Source organism: Manduca sexta, chromosome 8 (genome assembly GCF_014839805.1).
Source record: "Manduca sexta isolate Smith_Timp_Sample1 chromosome 8, JHU_Msex_v1.0, whole genome shotgun sequence".
Taxonomy (NCBI): domain Eukaryota; kingdom Metazoa; phylum Arthropoda; class Insecta; order Lepidoptera; family Sphingidae; genus Manduca; species Manduca sexta.
In genome coordinates this window covers 10,111,961-10,134,044 of record NC_051122.1, presented here as the reverse complement: position 1 = coordinate 10,134,044, position 22,084 = coordinate 10,111,961, and the positions used below count along the sequence as shown (strand labels likewise).

The following is a 22,084-nucleotide window of genomic DNA, read 5'->3' as shown; positions in this document are numbered from 1 at the left end:
ATTGTAACTTTTAATGAAAAAATGTTATGTTCTATTGAACGCCAGTTTTAGGTTTTGTTTACATCGTACGTTTATACAAAAAGAATCGTCTTAGGTCGAAACACTAGAAATAGAAATTAGGGACTATAAATATGTGTTAATATAATTGTGAATACTTAACACTGAATTACTAGACGGGTATTATAATTTTGTCAATAAACTTGACTACAACGAATAACAGTTTAGAAACGATTTTGTGGCGACTAGCAAGTGGAAACTTGGTGGGGGAGCCAGCTCGCCCTAAAAAATAGAACATGAACTCCCTTGACCAAGGCCCGATTGAATCAAACCGTCAGTACGCGTTAGAAGCAATGGTTCATTAGTTTTGTAAGCCGTTGGTGATAAAACCACGTCAAAAAATATTCATTTTATGGATAACTGACGTTTGCATTGTTTGTGATTGCCTAGTAGTATTGAACTGACGTGAGCGCGAGGTTCAGGGTTCCATTCTCAACACGAGACATCTATAAATATATGCATCTTTCGATTTGAAAAATAAAATTATCCAAGTTGGCCATAGTTGGTATTTATACCAGAACTTACACCTCTGCCTACCCTTTTTATAGTGTAGATAATATTTTTATGACTCAACATGCTTGTGTTTTTCGTTATTGTATAATAGAGTATTTTTTAGGATTAAACACAATAAAACGCACATTAGGTTACTGTATAAATTTATTTTGGAATGAACGGTTTTCGAAGCGCTGACACGTTCGGTGGAAGCTATTTTAAATAAAGCAGCCATAGATCACATAATTACGGGAATATAAGTATGAAATTGAAGTTCTAAATGTCGTGGGCGTTACAATTAAAAGTCTGGAGGAATTAGTTTTTTTAAATATAGCTTCATAAACTAATTACATGATAAATTGCATACAGCAATGTAACCACTACTTTTCGTAAATATGAAAAAAACGCAAGAACGAATCGAAAACAATTTTTTCTTCACTAATTTGCTCTATTTCAATCAATCAAACTTATAGTTATAAACGAATAAATCTGTTGGTTGTTTTCAAAATACGAACATTCCGACCATCAAAAATCCGTGGACATTAAGGTTCTTGGACACGAACACAATATGTAAAAACTCGATCAGGTTACATAAATTAAATTTTAATGTTTAAGGCATATGAGGTTACAAACGCAAACCCATAGTTTCTTGTCAAATTAAAAAGGTGATTTCAAAGAGAAAATAAACGGATATGAATTAAAAATACATAATTCTTTGGCACTATAAAAGAAATTCTGCTCGCCAAACACACACCCACGACATTTATAATTATTAATAGAATACATAGTCTTGTAAAAAATCTACCGCTAATTAAATACAAAAGTTTACAAATCTGTTACACTAATAATACAGCGTCTTAAACCAACTAAACGTCGATACAATTCATAAGTAAAGTTCTTGATTTACAGAATTATTTTTGTAAAAAAAATCGTTTTAATGTCATCTTAAAATTAACACCGGCAGTGCTTGTTTAGGCGTTTGCGTTCATTGACAATAATATTAAGCATTATTAAAACAAAATTGTTACACCAAAAAAGACGAATTTCCATCGTTTAAGAAACTAGTTTCCGTATTAAAATATTTTTAAAACATTCACTTTCGTTTTTTTCTGATCTTAGGCACTTAATAGTTAAATTGCCTTATCCAATGTATACAATCACTTCCTATTAAACTGAGCCAATAAATTCGAATTTCAATAATAATAGTATATTGACCATGAGATATTAATTTATCTGGATGATATTTATGTTCAACAAATCTTTATAAAAAACTCAAACATAGTTATAAATAAGTAAGTGTATTATGTATAAAATTTGGCAGAAAGAGCGCATATGAGAAATTACTTGATACACGGAGCTATCTTAAACATGAACCTATAAATAACCTGCGATATTGATTATATTCTGAAAGACGAATTATTTTGTCTGTGTACATCTATGTAATACACCTTTAAAAAATATCTATATTGCTATGACTTAACAGTATCATAAACAACAATACTCTTTAATCTGTATATTATTTTAATATTCATATTTATATTTTTAGCTGTAACTCCTTTGATATGATTTTAAATAGTGCAAAGCGTAGTAAAATTGTATAACCAGCAACTTCTGTAACTGCGAATCAAACTATTCGCATTGAAATTGCTTCGTACATATACCCCAGATTTTGGTAACCGTCGCGATTTTTAAAATCCTTAAAGGCTAATTGACTAAATGTAACCAACATTAAGGCAAAAAGAACCGCGGTTTTTCAAAATCTTACTGAGGAAGGTTTAAATTAATGTGATCTACTTTTAAAATAAGGGTAATCGCAAATATTTCCTGATTTTTTAACATATTTGTTATGAAATTATTTATATGCTGGACTCTAACATAGAGAAAAGTGATATTTTAAGTGGCTTTTCGAATCCGATCATTATATACTAGATACTAAATATAAATCCTCGGCAATCATTTGCATGAGTTTTTCGATGTGAAATGGGCATGATATATCCCGGGATTTCATACATTATCACTTGGTTTATAAAATTAAGAATTCTAATTTTAGAAATGCATTTAAGGAATGCAGATTAAAAGTCTTTAAACAGCCTACGCCCTTATTTTAATAGTAGGTTTTTGTCACATTCCTTCGACTTCAGTATAAGTGGAACTAATTGGAATGTGTATTTAAAACATAATAAGCAATCCGAGTATTACAAGCATATCAACATCTCTCATAGATTTAAGCATCGAACTCTCACTACACGCCATTCTGACACGTCACCATTTTGATGACGGAATTATGAAACTTATCCACACTTAGTAACCCGACAAATCTGCGAACGTTTGATCCACTTCCTCTGCGATCGCCTTGTACTTACTCCGTTCTTCAACCACCTCATCTGCCAGTAACGTTAGTGGGTTAGTATTTTTATTCAGTAATCAAACAACACTTAACTGTTATTAATTAATGAATATATTTTAATGTAGGTAAAATACAACGGAAATGTATCTTATTCAAGTTTAGTTTAGGTTCAGTGTAGATAAAATTTTGTCTTTACTTTGAACCCGAATATTGTAATAACTTGTATTTTAGAAAAAATATGTATATTAAACTCATTTTTAATCCATCTTAAACAAATTAGTATACAATTTATAAATTATAATCAATAGAATAATGATACAATTTGACAAATTCGCGTCTCATATGAGATCCTGACTCAATAACGTCAAGTAGAATTGACCTTAGTTCTTGATGTTATTTGAAATCATTTAACTTGCTGGCAAATGTGCAACTAAAATAAATGTGATCAAGTAATTAAACATGCGTTTTAGGTGCTATAACTGATTAAGAAGCCAAGCGGATCTACTTCAATGGAAGCAACTACATGTGGCATTTTATATATATATAAATGATATGCTACTCATTAAAAATTATGTATATAGTTGCATAATATGAATAATTGTAGTTATGATCAACATTAATAATAATGTTAGAGAAGTTTTATTATTTTATTCTTTATCACTATCGAAAATAACACAAATTTAATTTTAATATCCTTTTTAAAAAACTTTGTTACATTGGAGGTGAGAACATACGATCTTGTCGTGTGTATAAATCGAACCATAAGAATAAAACGAACATCATTTATTTTTAGAACTGATCTTATTAGTAGGTAAATAATATAATAGAGGCATAGTCAATTTCGTTATAACTCATTATGCTGGCATTTTCTAAATTCAAATTACTTTAAAAATTATAAATTATTTAAATTTTTGCCATTCACGTCATTAATTTACAATTGAAAATTAAATACATACGTATATTTTTTTAAAATAACTATTATATTTAGGTGCAGTAAAAAAAACAAAGAGAAGTAATAAATTATTTATATTCGAAAATAAATACCGCCATAAAGCTATGGATTGTAACCTTAAATCAGGAGTATAAAATATAAATTAAAATACATCTATTCGGATTAGTGAATCGCTGGCAGGTGACAGTGCCGTGGCGTGTCGCTGGAGTGGTCCTGCGCAGGCGCCTATTCCTTGAGGATGAGCTCCACGAAGGCAGTGTCGAGGTCGTCTCCGATGTCCTTGTACTTCTCCTTCTCAGCGACAAGTTCGTCTGGACATCATAGATAGGTTATGTGCATGCCCAATGTTTTCAGAAAACGAATCAACGACATTCATCTACCGAATTTCGATCTTTCAAGTCAAGTTTTGGAATTAGTTTGCAAAAGCGGATGTCGGTTTAATTCTGTAAAACGCTGTTGCCTGGCGATGAATAGCATCGCATCGCATCGCAAAAGCATGATGTCAATTACTTTTTATTCTGTATAGCGCATGAATGGTATTAATCCGTTATAACTGTTGTCAGTGCCAACGCTGAATTCTAAATTGTAATTTCCTTGAAAGCAATGTTCGCTAAGTAGTTCCACGAAATCAGTGAATGCCCTAACGTATTAAAATAATGAAATGCTTACATGTCGCGTTCCTTGTTATTCTGAAGCCATGCTCTGCTGTTGCTTTTACCTTAAGCTTGAGTTCTTTAGGATGCGAATAATTAACGAAAAGATTCAACGCAATAAGACATGCGGTTTCAGTGAGAAAGCGTCCATCGCTTACTTTTGTATATTTATTAAGGTTATCGAGTATAAAAGCATTACGGCATAAAGCGGAACTGTTATCGCATGTGCGTGCAGTCAGTGGCAGCAGGTGCAGCGCTCGCACGTGCGCAGCAGCGACTGCGGCGGCGACTGCAGCTCCATGTCCTCGAACGCGCAGTCGAGCTCGCCGCCGATCTCGTGGAACAGCTCCTTGCTCGCGATCAACTCGTCTGCGGACACCGGTGCCGTCAGCGCGGCCCTCTCGCCTCGCGGGGTTAGTCGCTCACACACGCATGCACACCATCACGCATCTACTTCAGACGAGGGGGTTTTCCGACACACGTCGGTTTTCACCGAAATTATTCCATCAGCTATGTTGGTGCGTTTATTATAGAACATAAAAATATTTCCTCAGTACACGAATATATTTTCACCGAAATCGTCATATAACCAAATCGTCAACGAGAAGTCCGAGAATGGGGGAGTCCACCGGTAGAGTAACGCAACGCGGATGTCTAGGCTTGGGGAGGGGCGGGCGCTGCTTCTGGTGCCGGCGCGGCAGGCGCAGCCTCCGCCGGGAGAGCCACCGCGGGCGCGGGCTCGGCAGCCGGCGCCGGTGGGGCAGCGCCTTCTGCCGGGGCAGGTGCCGGTGCCGGTTCGGGAGCGGGGGCAGGAGCAGGGGCAGGTGCCGCAGCTGGGTCCGCAGCCGGTGCGGCCGGAGCCGCTCCTTCTGCGGGCGGGGCCGCAGCGGGAGCTGGAGCTCCCTCTGCTGGAGGTGCGGCGGGGGCAGCCGGTGGGGGTGCGGCACCATCAGCAGGAGGAGCGGTACCCTCCGCCGGGGGAGCAGGAGCGGGCGCTCCCTCCGCGGGTGGGGCAGCAGGTGCCGCTCCTTCGGCAGGAGCTGCCGGAGCACCTTCAGCCGGAGGAGCGGCCGCCGGGGCGGCTCCTTCCGCCGGAGCCGCCGGAGCACCTTCTGCCGGTGGAGCAGCCGGGGCTCCCTCGGCCGGAGGTGCGGGCGCGCCCTCTGCAGGAGCTGGGGGAACAGCGCCTTCGGCTGGTGGTGCAGCTCCCTCAGCTGGAGGGGCGGCGGGTGCTCCCTCGGCAGGCGGAGCGCCTTCGGCGGGGGGCGCGGGAGCGGGTTCAGGCGCGGGCGCAGGAGGAGGAGTGGGCTCCTTGGGTGGCGGCGGAGGCGTTGGTTCCTTTGGCGGCGGCGGCGGCGTGGGCTGCTTGGGCGGATGCAGGCGCTCGTACTCTCTGCGCGCGGCCTCCACTTGGCGCGGCGTGGGGTCGACACCCGGGATGAGCTCCACGAAGGAGTCGTCGATGTCGTCGCCGATGTCGTTGTACTTCTCGATCTCGTTGATGAGGTCATCTGCACAGGCGGCGGCGGTGAGCCCTGGCCGACTGGTCGCGGCTCGCGGGGACATGCGTTAGCACCGCGCCATGCTGCGCTACACTACGGGAGTCCCTCATGCGCGTGCCGTGCACGGTGTAGCGCGTGTGGTATGTACAGTGCGCGATGTCTTCAGAGCGACAGCTCGCGGCAGCTCCTCCTCGCTCGGTGGTTAGCGTCCCGTCGCTCCGATTGTGATCGAGAATCGATGTCGAGGGAGGGGAAAACTCGGATCTTTCAATCATGATGATGATGAGATGAAATTAACTATATTATGATCAATGATTTTTATAGCTGATAGAATCGATATTTAGTCAAACAGGAAAAGGGTCACACGGGTTAGTAAAAAAACAACGTTATAAAAATAATAATATATATTTATAAACGGTTAGAATACTCTTAAAAATCATTAATTTATTTCTCACGAACTTATCTATCAATTCATTAATCGATAACATTTAAAAGACGGATATCCCTCGGTTGCACAATGCACAGTAATGTGTTTGTTGTTCGATCGTTCTGCTCAAGCGCAGTCCGGAGACCTCGCGGCGGGTCGCGGCACTTCGCCCGCTCTACTAACCGATATACTAACTGTTGCCAAACTTACGAGTACATTTACAGCAATGGAATGGTCATAATTTATTCATCGATTAATTTAAATAAATAACAACAAACTCAAATTATGACACGAGAAAAAAAATCATACTCGAAACAAAATAGAATATCAAATACTTTATAGCAAGTATATTCTTATAAATATCATTTTACGTGTTACCATCACTCATTAAATAAAAATATCTAATCTCTTCGCTAATATTAAGTAAATAAAGAGTTCGTAATAATTGCAAACAGTGCACTCCACCATACGTTGCGTAATGCGTACTACGTTCATTTACTCGCGTGCACAATTCCCCACATGTTACAAATTATAAAAACATACTGGAATGAAACGTACCGGAGATAATCGTTTATAGACTTTTATATGAAATATCATATTCAAAATAATGTGCATTTTTAAAAATAAGATGCTAATTGTCTTTTTCATATCGAGTGTAAAATGCATTACATTTTGGTCCCCGTATTGGAATGTCGACATGTTACACTACAGTCGCGGCCCGTGGGAGCGGTTGACTGCGACAACGCAATCGCATCGATAGCAGGCACGCTCGTAAAATAATGACTAAAATCAGGAGATACACTTTAAAACGGACAGATATTAGTAATTTGTGTAAAAAAAATTGCACATGGCAGTGGTATCGTAGCGAACACTCGTTTCTGACGTTACAGTAAAAAAAAAAAGCAGCTGGCAATTACTCTAAAACTAATAACATCTAGTCGCCCGCGCGTCCCATTCGCTGTGAAAACGTATCAATACATAATTTCGTGTCAATTTTCGTCTATGTATCGATGTTTCGATTGTTATCGATATAGTTAATCGATTGTGAGTAATTTCGTCATGTTTTGTAGTGAATGGGTGTCGCGGGCGGCGCGGGTGTGTGGGAGGGGGTGGCGGGTGTTCACATGTTCTGGATGTCGTGGAGCGTGGCCTCCATCTCCTCTTGCAGGAATTTGCTCTTTTCGCGCTCGGCCACCAGGTCGTCTGCAAGGTCGGACGCCCCACGGTCAGTCCACACAACGACAACATGCGCGCTCTATTCAATACTCTTGTCATCGTATCGGCGGTGCTTTGGAGATAGGGCGAATCTAATTTTAATTATGTCTAATGAAAAATTTAAGATATGCCCTTTCTACTTAACAGCACCGATAGGGTCCCTGGATGTTATTTTAATATTTGAAAAAACGTGGGACGAAGTTTAAATTCTTGACAAGAATATTGAAACGAACTGCACAGGCAAAAACAACATTAAAATAAAAACCATGCCAAAATTGTAAAATAATAAACAACAAAAAAAAACATTAAAGGATCGAGCAGTCTAGTGGGACACATTTAAAAAATTACATGCTCATTGATTTCGTGTTTACGGGACTGATATAAAAAATATGTCGAAAATAATTATAATTTTTCATCACCCACTTATAACTTTTCCATTTAAAAAAATACAATACTAATAAATCAGTTCCGTAAACTAAAATCAAATAAAAACTAAACATCAAAACAGTTACAATTAAAATAAGAAATATTAAGCTTTGTTTAGCAGAAACGAAAGAAAGAAAGCTATCAAAAACTATTGTACAGCTCAAAAACAAAGCCAGATCTAATGACGGCTGATTAAACACGTGTGCGTTTTAATGTTGAAAGCTTTTTGTTATCTTCAAACGTTGTTATTTAACTTGACTTTAGAGATATGTCAAAATTTCGACTTAACCATACTGCTGTACGTTGTAAACTCTGTAATATCTGGATAACCTTGAAAACTAGTAGTAAATATTTTAATCATTGGCATTTATAGTTGTGCCTAGATGTTCCTAACTTTAAAGAACATTGAGGAATAGAATATTGTATTCTAAACCGTAATAATTAACTATTTAGGTCTAAATTGAGCTGATTCATTTTTCTCTTTATTCTTTCTTACATATCGTTTTATATATTTCATTACATGTAGTGTATATAAGAGAGCTATGTTACCTTCAAGCCTGTCGACCTCCTTCTGGAGTTTCTGCACGGAGCGCTCGGCAAACTCGGCGCGCGCTTCAGCCTGTAATTTCGCAAAACATATTTTTTAACACAAGATCGTTTGGTAAACAGCCTACTTTCTGTTTTTATCATATTTAACAGTGAAAACAAATCATATTCAAATTTCTTTAAAAAAAAAAAAGGAAAATAAATAAAAAATATATACTTCAGAAAGTAGACTGTTCAAAATGGCCAATCATGCAATTTCCAAATGAGTTTACTTTTATATTTTGTTAATCATAAAAAAATTTACATTGCAAAAATCCAATATATTTTTTTCAATTTAATAATATCAATCAAAAACTATTTAGTAATAAAAAAACATCAAACAGTTATAAACAGAAGCGACACAATTTGCATGCATTTACCTTTGCCCAAAGCAGCAAGTGCTGGTCTCAGATGCTACAAAACTAAATTTTACCGTTACCCAATACATATACATAAATATATTACCGCAATGATGGTGAATGTACATTATATTACATACAGAACATACAAGAGTACTGATCGTTCGGGGAAAATATATTGTTATAATCCTATTATAGTTCCTTAATGAGATTCCATTGTTCCCAAATTAACTGACCTTGATTCGTACGTGACTCCGTCGACTTCAAAATATCCGTAAATGTTAATACTTTCGAATGAATATGTTTCATTGACTAAAAACGAAGGACTTTCACTTGCACTTTAATTAAAACTTAATTTATTATTGCAAAGAAATGTGGCATTTAATATCACCTCATAAATGGCGTCGACTTGTTGGCAAAACAATTTTCGCAGTAATGCTAATGACCTTTACAAATGTATAAGTCGATGTAGGTATGTATAATGAAGTAGCCTTTAGGTTTACGAGCTCTACTAAAGGCAGACTTTAGCGCCCATTTCGAATTTAGCACTCTGGCGAAAACAGCCGTCTTAGTACTACTTAGTATGTCAACACTTGCAAACAAAATCCATTATTCCAAAAGATATGGTACCTATTTAGACTTAAGACCTATTTTTACTTAGCAATATATTGTGGCATAAGAGGTGACTACTGACTGAAAATGACAGTTATACCATCAGTTCCAAATTCAAAAATTTTAAATTCCCCATCATAGATGGCGGGAGTGGGCAATGGAATATTGTTCGAACGATCAGTACCCCACAGTGTGGCCAACTTACTTGCGACAGTTTCTGCGATAGGCTGTGGATCTTATCCTCGACGTGGTCGCGAGTCGCCATCGCCTGGCCACACAGGACTCATTACTCACGGCAAGCGACCGCCATGCCATCAGTATTGTGACCGTACGCGTTCATTATACATCTTGTTTATATTATGCATGTCATGCTTTGACGTAGTTTCCATGTATGTATAAGAACCATTTATAGATAAATGAGACTTTAATTGATGATTACAGTGAAAATGAAATATAAAAAAGCTTCCGAAAGATAACGGAACGGGTAATGGAGCGGTAAGCATCGTAAGGAGTGTTTCTGAGAATTTGTCAATGTCCAACCGTAAAAGGTATTCATTGAGATATCAAATACATTTAAAACAGCGTGATATTTGTCACGAATGATACATCATTTTAAGATATCAAGAGGACAAATTAAAGGATATGCCAAAACCGTTTTCCATATAATAAATATGAGCAGCCGTTGGAATATCGACTCACAATGGTCTAATAATAATGTAATGGATTGATAATGCGCTCGTAAAACAGGTTCGCACCGAACACTCGAGCCGAAGGATAAGCTTGATAAAGTGGAAACTAAATCAAAAACGCATCGACACCACTCGAGCCGAGCCCGCGACGAGTGAGGCGTACAATCACAACACCGACACTTTGTACATACACTTACATACAGAAATAAATTAACACATAGTGGTAGAGATAGACGTCGTAAATAAATACATAGATGAAGCACCAACCGCCGCCGGCAGCCACACGGGACCTGCACCAACGGATAGCCTTACGAAGCCTAAACCGACCGATCGCGCGTGCCCGACTAAACGGACCTCTCCGTGGCACCGCAGTGCCGCAGCACCGCAGCACCACGGTACCGCAGCACCACGGCACCGCAGTACCGCAGCGGCACCGCAGCGAGACTGTTGAGAGGGGCACCCGCGGCGCACCCACTACTGATCCCAGACACTGATGGCAATGAACATTCATCGGCAACTACAACCGTAACCAGCGCTATCTACCGGCGTCCGCTCCTGTACGTGTTACCTCTTTCAGTTGTGCGTCCAGCAGTTTTACTTGACCCTCGTATGTCTCTTCCCTTTGCGTCGCCTGCGATTATTATATGTTAACGTAACACAAAACAGCGAAAACGGAAAAATCATCATGCAGCGTGACACGGGGCCGGCACTCGACCTTGCACCCTGTGCCACACTATGTACATTTATAACACTAAAACTATTAACATAACTGTTAAGAAAAGAAACACACAACAGCTAAAAAAAGGTAATGTTCGATTATTGAGAGAAAAAAAACGGCCAGTTATAGACGCACTACGCTCTGTGCAATGTTTACCATTCGATGTAGATAATGAATGGTAAATCATGCGCAGGGGCTACACTAGAGGGTGTGTGCGGCAGAATGCAGTTAGGCAAGCGTACGAACACTCGCGGCAAATGAACCGATAACGTTCGCATTCACACCTCCTTTAGGCGGGTGGTGAGGGTTTTGATCTGATTTTTGTACTCCTCTTCGCGTTGGTTGGCCTGTGTGGAATGGTACACGCTAAGTTACTTCTCTGAGATTGTGTTATAATGTTCCTCCTAACAGTTAGTACCCCTATGCTAACAAGTATCTTCACCTTATTAAATTGTTGACTGCTCGAGACCTAGTTGTGTTAACTCGACTCAAAACCTGTGTTACACTCGATACAGGAGCTGTTACTTTCAAAAAGAGAAATTCACAAACTGGTTGGTGCATCATACGGTCAATATCAATGTTTCGAACTTTTATCATCAGGATCTTTTGATCGTTCATGTTTACTTCCATTCTTTGGACATAGGCCTCATTTAAATTAAAAAAAAAACTAAAATCAAGACAATTAAATTGCCTCATTAGAAATATCAATCACTAATTCTTAATGGACAGCCATTGTGGCTCTATAGAATTTTCTAGATTCGTAACATTTGTAAGATATTAATAATATAAAATGCAGATTTGAACATACCTTCTCCTCGGAGACCTCGAGGGACTTCAGGTTGTTGCCAACGACACGGAGTTCCTCCTCGAGTTCCACGATTTTGCTGGAATATTACAAAAGGACCATCAATATTCTCCATACATTAAACTACTATATTATTGCATCCAATAAACTACTTTGGGGCGTACTCTAGAACGTAATATTGAGGAAAAAGAATTATAACTTTGACTGCACAGATATTAGTATTACCAGTGCGCTATTTTACTTCTTCTGGTGTGTACAAACTATTCAAACTACTTATTACTGTTACAATATGAATGCCATGTCTTTACAAAACAATTTGATTTTAAGATAGGGGAGAAGTTTGATTCCAAGTTTTTATTTTAACATTTATAAAAGTGCTAACAACAACAAAAACAATGCTTTACATGCAGATTGCCTACAACGATAGTAACGTAACATCGCCCACATAACTCGTAGTCAGAATTAGTCAACATTTTTCATTTCCTCGATAACTGTTATACTAAAAAAATTCTAGAAAATGACAAATTTATAATTGCAATGATTTTCGAAGATCAATACCACGTCACTATCGTCATTGGCCAGCCAATATCAGCGTGTATCAGTGCAAATCGTTCGAGATAACAGTTTCATTTGCAATTTAATTATTTGAAGCGTACTTTCACGTTTTCACTGAGGCGCGCGCGCCGACGCTTGTGCGCATGCGTTAATGTATGCACATTTCATTCATCTTCAGACCAGATTGTATGCATAACTAGATGTTATGTAGACACAATCGTAGAACAAACAGTCTCCACTTTTCGGTTAAAGTATTTGCGTATAAAATTTTGATCTTGATTTTATACATTTGAAAAATTGTAACATATTACTATGATGATTTTATAGAATATGAGAATGCTAAAACTAAAGAACATTTTGATTTATTAAAGATTTTTTTAAATGAATGAAAAAGAATCAAATATTTGAAAAAACCACTGAAGTGTGAAAGATTTGTTCTACTTTTATACACGAATGTTAGACATTAATTTGAAACTATTTTCGGATTTTATCGCGTTTTTTTTTATATTTTTTACTCGATAATTCTCAAATAAATAATTTTAGCATAGTACTGCAAATAAATTACGTTATACTTGAATATTGATCATATTAATTTACACGACGTCTACCTAACTTAACCTTGTGATATATAATCAAAGTAAAGAATCTTCAAAGAAAGTTGTTAAACCCCGTTTTCACATACGATCTGGTCTCAGGATCAGCAATTCAAATGTAATTGGTCAGTCTGCGTACGGCGTGGGATAAACCCTATGCCCTTGGAAACAATGCTTTTTACGGTTCAACTGAGTTAAGGTCAACGTTGTGTGATCAAATCAAATTAAGTGTTTGTAAATATTCAAGTCTAAAATTAATTTTAGTAAATTTACTTTAGTTTTTTTACTATTTATTTGCTGATAAGTATGATAAAGTCATTATAATTGATTTCTTATGCAATTTTTTTATTGACATAATGCGGTACCATTTAGTCTAGACTCGAGACAGACCCATTACATTTGTCTACTGTGGAAATAAACTATATTGCGACAAATACTAAAGATTGGAGGCGATAAGTTGGCATTTATTCAAGATTCCCCAAACGCACTTAGAATTTATTCAACATAGTGCTCAAATTTGTTCACTTAATTCTTTGTAGCTACAATTGACAAAAGCGTTAATATGGCAATAAATAAAATTTAAATCTTTGTTCTTTGCCCACCTAGCTACCATGACTTATTGTCGTATGAAATGAATAAAATTCCCCTTAATCTTTGTTCTCCCCCCCCCCCCTGTAGGTGGTGGGGAGTGCCCCCCAGCGGCGGCGCGTACTCACCAGTCGCTCTGCTCGGCGCGCTCCTCGGCCCGCTCGAGGTCCTGCTCCATGAGCACAAGCTTGCGCGCCACCTACCGCCGGCCGAGCGTTAGTACACGCACGCACACACACACACAACACACACTAACCTACAGCCGGACGCCGCTCTCCACTGTGCAGTGCCTTCTCTATTGCAGTGAGGATTATGTTACACAATATGCGTGCACGCAGCACTGCACTGTGCAGTGTGCAGTGTGCACGGGCCGCGGGTGCAGGGACTGTGTCGCATTTTATTATTTTTTACGTGAAAAAATAAAAATGCTCGAAAAAGTGTTTAGGACTCTTAGCGCAAGTAATGCACTGCGTGACACGGTTAGCTAGAATGTGCTGTGTTCAATTTTATATTGATCGCCCAGAGCGCATTCCTGTCAAAATACAATTCAAAAAGCAAAGCCATTTCAAGTCAAACGTGATAAAACTCAAAGGATCACCAAGCAGGGAAGTCGAGAGCGGCGTCACAACTCAAATTAAATAAAAAAAAAAATATAAACGAGGGTTGTCCCAAAATCATTTAGATCTAAGTTATTATCATTTTCAAAATAAAACATTAATAATCTAAGTGCTATCTAGTGCATTATGATATTCGTTATGTGATGTGTGCGCTTGCATATGTGCGGCACGCATACGGCCAGTAATTCTGGTGTAATGCGGTGCATATCTGAAAACGAAAATTGCCCTATACCACACATATTTCCTGAGTACCTAAACCTACGGTCACGTTTAACTGTACACACACTGAGGACAGAAGTTTAGTCGACACATGGACATGATAGTTAACATAATAAGAAATATCCATGAGATGGGGCAACCCTTGTTTTAGTCCGGCGGCGCGGGTCACCAGCGTTTATGGAAGCGGAACGTTTCGATAAACGATGCTGAACCCACATTCTTATAATTAAATGATGTCACCACTTCGCACGTCTAGCGCGAGCTGGCCACATCGCGTCACGACAAATGCAAAAATAAAGAAACAAATCAGGCTCCTCTCGCGGCACGCCGACCTACAAACGGACATGCATAAAAATAACAGTGTGAACCAAAGTTAGAAACACCTATGTAGGTAAATCGGGTTACTGTGCAGCAATGTTAAGAATGCAAATGAACAACCATGCAGAACGGTGGCGAAAATTGCAAAACAGCGCCTAGGGACCACTGCGCTAACGACCACAATCGCGTAGCACGCGCGCGGCACAATGTGCCGGCGGGCTTTCACGGCGCAGATCCAAGTTAATGTCATTCTCGGGCCGAGCTCAACGGGGGTCAGTGTCGACAGTCGGCGGGCAGTGGTCCTGCGGCGGAAAGGAATTGAAACCTACGATTCACCGGCCTCGGCACGCTCCTCGGCGCGCTCCAAGTCAGCCTCAACCATGGCCAGCTTACGAGCAACCTGGACAGCGGACACACCAAACCAAATTAGACAACCATCATTCTCCATTGACAAAGGCAGATTGTATACAATTACTGTTACGGCGCACTCGCCACTTGAGCAACTACACCCTGCATATATGGAAGTAATGCTTATGTAACGACATCTGCGACGAAGGAGACCTGCCTGCCCGTATAAGGCGTTCGGCCCAACGGCGGGCGCGATACGACTCCTTCTTGGGACGCTCACTTTTATGACCGCCTTAACCGCGCAGGGTCATATGTCAGGGGAATTGGGACATATTATTGCAGCTTAACCATCTGGCGGCGCAAGGCGCGACTCCATTAGCCCGCTCCGAAGATGGATAAATATCGGTATCTAATCTCGGCGCGATACTGCGCCGAATTTCCAGAATTATCATTCGACGTAACATTATTAACTAGGCGACATAACTGTTGATTGTTCAAGCTCACACGAGTTATTTCAGTCAGATGTTAGTTTCAATCAAACACATCGAAATCCACATGGTGAATCATTTTAGTAGGACAACAATACTTATGTTTCGGACAGATAATAAATTATGTTATATTTAGAAACGATTCAAAAGGGAATAGAAACTGCGAACACGTTTGCGTATACAGGTATGAATGTGGAAACTGTAGAGATGAAAGTACAACACACACTTTCGAGACTAAATGGTACACCAAACACAGTCGCGCGGGGTGTGCCTGTCGAATGATTATATCAAGTGTTGGTGGCGACGCGGTAACGTGTGTATTGTACTCGCTCATGCGGGACAAGCCAAACCAAACGACATCAAACTCCCGTATAAAGACCTCATCGTATTTCTTGTCGGCTTCCTCGGCGAGGAACCTGGCCTCCTTCAGCTGGTTCTCCAAAGCGTCCATGCGCTCCTCATCGGCCAACGACCTGTTCTCGAGGACCTTGCGGGCACTGGACCCCGAAACAACATACAACTTGAGTATTACGGTCAACTATATATACTAGTATATCAAGGGTAACCCAATAGTTAGAAGACATGCAAAGACAGACACGCTACAACTGCAAGGAACATATAAAGCGACAAACAACTCGAACAACTCGATATGCTGCGGAGAAAATTGCGTTGGAACCAGCAACGAAATATAATCAATGAATCATTAACATCGACAAGTGGCGTTGATAGTTCCAAACATTAATTCTTATTCTACTTAAAATATGAGAAAGTAACAATATGGCACAGACATTGAAATGTATGCATTATGCACGCTCACATGAGGCGACCGTAGGAATTTGTGCAATATTGTTACCAAATTTGACATAAAAACCGCGAACTGCCAGCTTTATATAATAACGCTCTATGTATTACGAGACTCTAAATTAACGTCAAAACTGGAAATTCACGTTTCTATACGTCATTAATATTGCATTTCGTGTTGTTACGTGAATTAATTTGTATATTTCCATCGCGAACGTTTGGGGCGCGCGACTCGGACGGTAACATTGCGTCCCAATTTTTTGAGCAAACATGATAACTGTAATAATAACAATTATCAGCGCTGCCATGTACTGCTGTCAAATGTGTCATATTGACATGTGACATCGAGCCCGCCACTCGCTAGTGGCCACATCCGTCACATGTTACTTTTTATGGAAGCAAAAACGTTTTTTTTCTTAATTCACATTACAACACGTTGCCGGAGTAGGCATGTCAGGTTTCTGACGGCACCCGGGGCTCGACAGCTCACGCTTGTATGTGCCGGATGACGTCAGAAGTGACTATTGACACGTAATGACATTTGTAACAAGCTGTCACCTCTTCGTATTTCTTGTCGGACTCCTCAGCGATAAGCTTAGCCTGGGCGAGCTGAGCTTCCAAGATCGCGACGCGGTCATCCTCCATGTTGGTTCTGTTCTCCAGCGCCTTGCGTATTCTGGTTAGTGCGGGGCCAAACACATGCGTGTTATAACATCGATAAAAAAAACGTTAACATCTCCAAATCAGGAGAAGAATAAGAATGTAAGGACAAATATTTTCTTTGGTAAAGTCAAGAGCAATGTAAATTGCAGTAAAAACCCTAAAAGCGAGAAAACTTTCGTAACATAAAATTTTGCGTTTAATGGAAAATTTCGAAAAACAGTAGGTAAATAGTGTGGTAGTTAAGGGCAAAAACATTAACACTCATGCACACATTAATATAAAGGTAATAACAAATATACAAATAAAATAAACATAATATTACATATGAAATATTTATATAGACTATAACTAATCCAATTTTACAAATGAATTTGAAGAAGCCAAACAAAATCTCACGCTTATAGCGTATGTATTTGATTTTAAACGCCAGCTTTCATGGCTTATTGGGCATACTTAATACTATAAATATTTAATATAATTCTATAAGCTGAGTATAAAAATGCAATTACTATTTTAAGTTTTATACTACCAAAAATGAACGTCAATTTTACAAATTAAATTAGTGTTGGATTCTTCAAATTCTATGCTTCATTACTTTGTATCTGATTCTTTAAATAAAACTCAAATATAATTAGAGGCCCAGACTAAATGTCTGAAATAAAATGTACGATATTTGTAACATACATAATTGCCTCTACATAAATAGTTTTTCATATCTGTAATACTTTCTACGAAGGCAAATCAGCTGTTGATTCAAAAAGTTTAAAAAATTTATTAATCTTAAAATAATATGTTCTAATATACAATGACACTAGTTTTCTTAGTTTAAACTAAAGAACTAAACATCATTATTGTAACTTTTAAAATTATTTGTAGTTATAACATTAATAGCTCTATTTGTAGTTATAACACAGCTCCAAAAATCTCAAAAATTGAATTATATTTTTAAAAAACAAACAAAAAACGATCAACAACTGCTTCACCATCAATATAACTGCTGCGAGGTGCAGCACTGTGTCGGACTCACCGCTCGGACTCATCGGCGGCCTGGCTAGCCTCGGCCAGCTTGGCGGTGGCGGTCGCGAGACGCTCCTCGGACCTCTCAAGGTCCTCCTCCAGCAGTTGGATGCGTCGGTTCAGGGCAGCCACTTCAGACTCGGCCTGCAGGACAAATTGTATTGAGCATCATCTTGTCAAAAAACGTTTTTGGAACTTACACTAAAGGAATTTATCGTCCACAAATAGTAGCAATATTGGCACTAATTAACACAAGTTTTGTTAATTGGTGCCAATATTGCGACTATTTGTGTAACAGAATTAACAAATATTTTGATCAAATTTTGATTTTTATCATTCTTTGTTTAGGTATCAATTTTGATAAATGTGTGTCGAAATTTTACATAAAATAGGTATGGCCAATAGATCGGTAGCAAGTAGAGCAGTTTCAAATCATGATTTAATTTTTGTGCTACATGTACCTAAAACCCTTACAAATACTATAAGTGAAGTATCGTACGACAACAGAGTAAAATGCTATATTACAAAACTTTTCATTATCAAACTTTAACACATACTTAAGCATGTCCCTTTACTATTGTAAACCATACATGATTTTATTTTTATAGCTTACTCACATTATAATTAATGACAAATTGTTATCTGTCGTTTCCATGTTAAAGTGTAACAACATTTATATTTAAAATTATGAGTAATACGTTAGTAATACAGGTTCAAAACAGGTAAATGTTTAACTCAAAATAATGATCTGTACTAAAACTGTAACTGTAATCTACTTGACCTCATTAAATGCTATAAATTGTTACTTAGGATGATAAAAATTTACATTTCGAAGAAAGGTCGCAATACCGCTCAGGGCCTAAGATAGAAGCAGTTATCTTACTGTGTCAATACTGCCCGTCAGTTTTACCACTTTTCAGGGTAATTAACTTTTAAGTAGAATTTTTACGCTTGCACTTCTGCATACGAGATATGTGCGCATTCCGGCCACAATCTTCCACGCCAGTGAGATTGGGTGTAAGTAATGCGGTACGCGGCTCGAATAAGTCATTGCCACCATACTATATTACTACGTGTCGTAAAATGGCCAACGTATTCGTATTCCGTGATGACATAGTAACAGATTTGGCCACAACTGTACAACATTGTTCAGTGCCGAAACGTGTGAAGAATGTACCGAGACGGACATTAGCGTTCCTTATTCATGCAGTGTGGACCACATGTGTGACATCACGCGTCCTTGCCGCGAGGAAGGAGTCCCAGTTCGCTCCGTTAATCCTGTGCCGTCATCGACGTGTGGATGTACGCTAATAATAATCATGACGGCCGACCGCAGCAATCACGCACACTTACTTTATTTACACCAATTAACTAGCTCGGTGTAAAATATACCTCTAATACAGTGACCGTAAAAAATGAGCCGTTTCGAGACGGCGTTTGGCTCGAGTCGCAACTATTGTCTGTCGCCTTGAACTCTACATAATTCAAATTGACGTTTTGGTAAAGCTTATTTGAAATCGGTGAATTAATCGTCTGGCCGGGTAAGGTCGAAGACCTTGTCAAGTGGATGATATTCAAACATGGGTACAGTTTTACAGCTTAGGTATTGACTTCTAATTAGGTATGTGTTTGTGTCGGGGATCACGTTCGCTCCACTGTTCTTTCCTTTAAAGGCTAAACAAAACTTAAGGTTTCCCTTCATACCGAGGGTGTTTCGGCCGCAACACTAAGCTGACCGACATCGGAAGCTTTTAATCCGCAGGGCTTCGCATGTATAGACAGTTGCGTATTGATTAGGAATTTCAATGTTTTAATTGACAAACCATTTAAATAAATGTAACTCTTATCTTTAGCAGTACATATCACGCCTACTTAATCAGGATGTACAGTACAATGCTCTATTTGGTCTCCTTAAAACAGGACAATGCATCATTAATTAAATGAGGCATTAGAAGCTATTCGAATACCATGAAATACACTAGTACGATTATAATTCCATTTGTACAAATGTGCTCATTGCTTCAAACGTAATGACGGGGACTTTCACGGAAGCTCGTTCAGTTAAAATTTAGTGGGATCGGCTTACACGGGACAAATGTGTCCATTGAAACACGCAAATACAATGGCCCGGCCCTTTAAGTCAATAAATTTTGAACATTGTCACGCAATATTTTTGGAGGCTAGAATTTTAGACGCCGCACTCGTGTAATTATTTGTAAGCTGTTATTTTATTTAGTGTTATCATCCTCTGCGGTAAAGTTACTTTAAATCGTTCGAAACGATTTATAATTAATTACAGTTCAATACTGGTTTTTATCGGACTGTTGATGTTCATTTACTATAAAATCTGTCAATTACCGTTCTCTATTTTTACACTCATATTTTTTACTGACTACGTGTTTTAAATAGTTAGTAGCGCTTTGGTACTCAGTTTGACCTTAACAGCTTTAAATTCACGTAATTTTCCAATGTTGGTACACGCCCACGTCGTTTGTAACAAAAATGCCTGGTGCCTATTTATCTGCGATGTACCTTCTTCATCTACTTCTCGAATGAGTCATTATGGTACTTCGTACAGGCCTAATGGCCCTGACGTTCAAACATGTACAAAGATGAGTAGTGATTTCGTGTTGGTGCTATCTTGAGTTTAAAAATCTTATCGTAGTTTTGTTGTACGCAACACGATAAGAATTTTGTATGAAATTTCACAAGCATTTGTGCATTCTAATAATATTTGACAACACAAAATTAATATGTGGCCAATTTAATTGAAATGATGGGTAAAATACGGATTTAAATGTGAGTTTTACAGGTGTTTATATGGCACGGCACAGAGGTACGATCGCAGCCGTGTTACGTCATGTGGACGATAACGGCGAGCAGTCGGGACGGGACCGGGGACACGCCTTCACGGCGCCGGCGGTCCTTCGAGGACGTCCGAACAGGAATGCATAGGCACTAAGGCTCACTATTCCAGCCGGCTCACTCTACATGTGCCACAAAAGACCGGTACACGACCTCCAACGCAACCAAACCTGTTACGTGTAACAGAAACCGCCGCACAATCTACTACCGATTTAATTATGTAAAACACTATGTTCCTAAAATGTTCAACATCCAAAACTGTATTCCGTTTTGGCAATACTGTTTTGGGAACGAAACCAAACTTGACGAAAAGGAATAAGTGCCCGATGAAAAGAATAATTATTCGCCTTCTCTTTCTACGAGATTCAGACAAGATGAATCCGAAAGAGAGGTAAATATGCGTACGTTGCTTGCACACCTAAGTATGGCCGGACATTACTCACTATAGGTAGATATCACAAGATACTGATAACTCCCTTACATACATCTAGAATGAACTTAACACAAGAACACGTTAAAACTGATGGTCCACAAACACACGACACAAATATAAAAGCACGTTTCTTACTTCTTCTCTCCGCATTATTTCCACTTGTAATCGTTTGTGATACTCCTCACATTCGTCCTTATATTTCTCCATTTCCTCTTTTGTTTGACGCATTTTCTTCTTCAAAACGTCCAAAATCGTTCCTTGCTGCATGTTTGTCGTCATTTTTATGCACTTTTGTGTTTAAACCGACTGCCTAAATGCTAAAAACTAGAGACACCTTCGCCCTACTCGCGAAAATGCCAACTGACTGCCCCGCTCGTTATTGCCCCGTATCGTCGAGATGGGCTCGGCACGAATGAACACAGCCGGCGAATAAAATGGCCGCCACCAAACCTAGACGCTATAACTTTGCTGCTAATGATCACTCGGATTCGACGTTTACTGAAGCCGATACACGTCAGCACACGACAAGTGTAATTGATAAATTGAAATATTACTAATATTTATAACAATTACACATTATTATAAGGACTTTGACAGCCAAACACGGACAACGAAACGTCACACACGTATGATGATAAGTACGATCGACCGCTCTCAATGCACTACTAGTGGCTCCACCTGTCAACGGCCATGGAACACTACATCCGATACAACATCCTGTAGGGTCAAAACAAGGTTCA

The 22,084-nt window shown here is 39.1% G+C and overlaps 2 protein-coding genes across 22 annotated transcripts in view; both read right to left on the bottom strand.

The window, feature by feature from the left end:
- Positions 1-3,906: 3,906 nt before the first annotated feature.
- The window catches only part of LOC115451168 (tropomyosin-2), a 32,712-nt gene continuing 14,534 nt past the window's right edge, over positions 3,907-22,084 (bottom strand). For 2 of the 21 annotated variants that reach the window (XM_030179399.2, XM_030179386.2), the window contains 7 exons: positions 18,057-18,190; positions 16,925-17,042; positions 13,704-13,774; positions 11,843-11,918; positions 11,319-11,381; positions 8,621-8,690; positions 3,907-4,159 (listed from right to left, as the gene is read on the bottom strand). In XM_030179399.2, the coding sequence (XP_030035259.1) occupies positions 4,074-4,159; positions 8,621-8,690; positions 11,319-11,381; positions 11,843-11,918; positions 13,704-13,774; positions 16,925-17,042; positions 18,057-18,190 (618 nt within the window). In that variant the 3' untranslated portion in view covers positions 3,907-4,073. Of the gene's footprint in view, positions 4,160-6,392; positions 7,634-8,620; positions 8,691-9,832; positions 9,896-10,884; positions 10,948-11,318; positions 11,382-11,842; positions 11,919-13,703; positions 13,775-15,058; positions 15,130-15,944; positions 16,063-16,924; positions 17,043-18,056; positions 18,191-21,479; positions 21,992-22,084 lie in introns of those variants that run through there. The other 19 variants (XM_030179396.2, XM_030179398.2, XM_030179401.2 and 16 more) reach the window with 17 other exon arrangements.
- On the bottom strand, positions 5,013-6,197 carry LOC115451170 (skin secretory protein xP2). The gene has a single exon (XM_030179406.2). It carries the CDS (start codon positions 6,065-6,067, stop codon positions 5,156-5,158), a length of 912 nt encoding a protein of 303 aa, XP_030035266.1. The 5' UTR covers positions 6,068-6,197; the 3' UTR covers positions 5,013-5,155.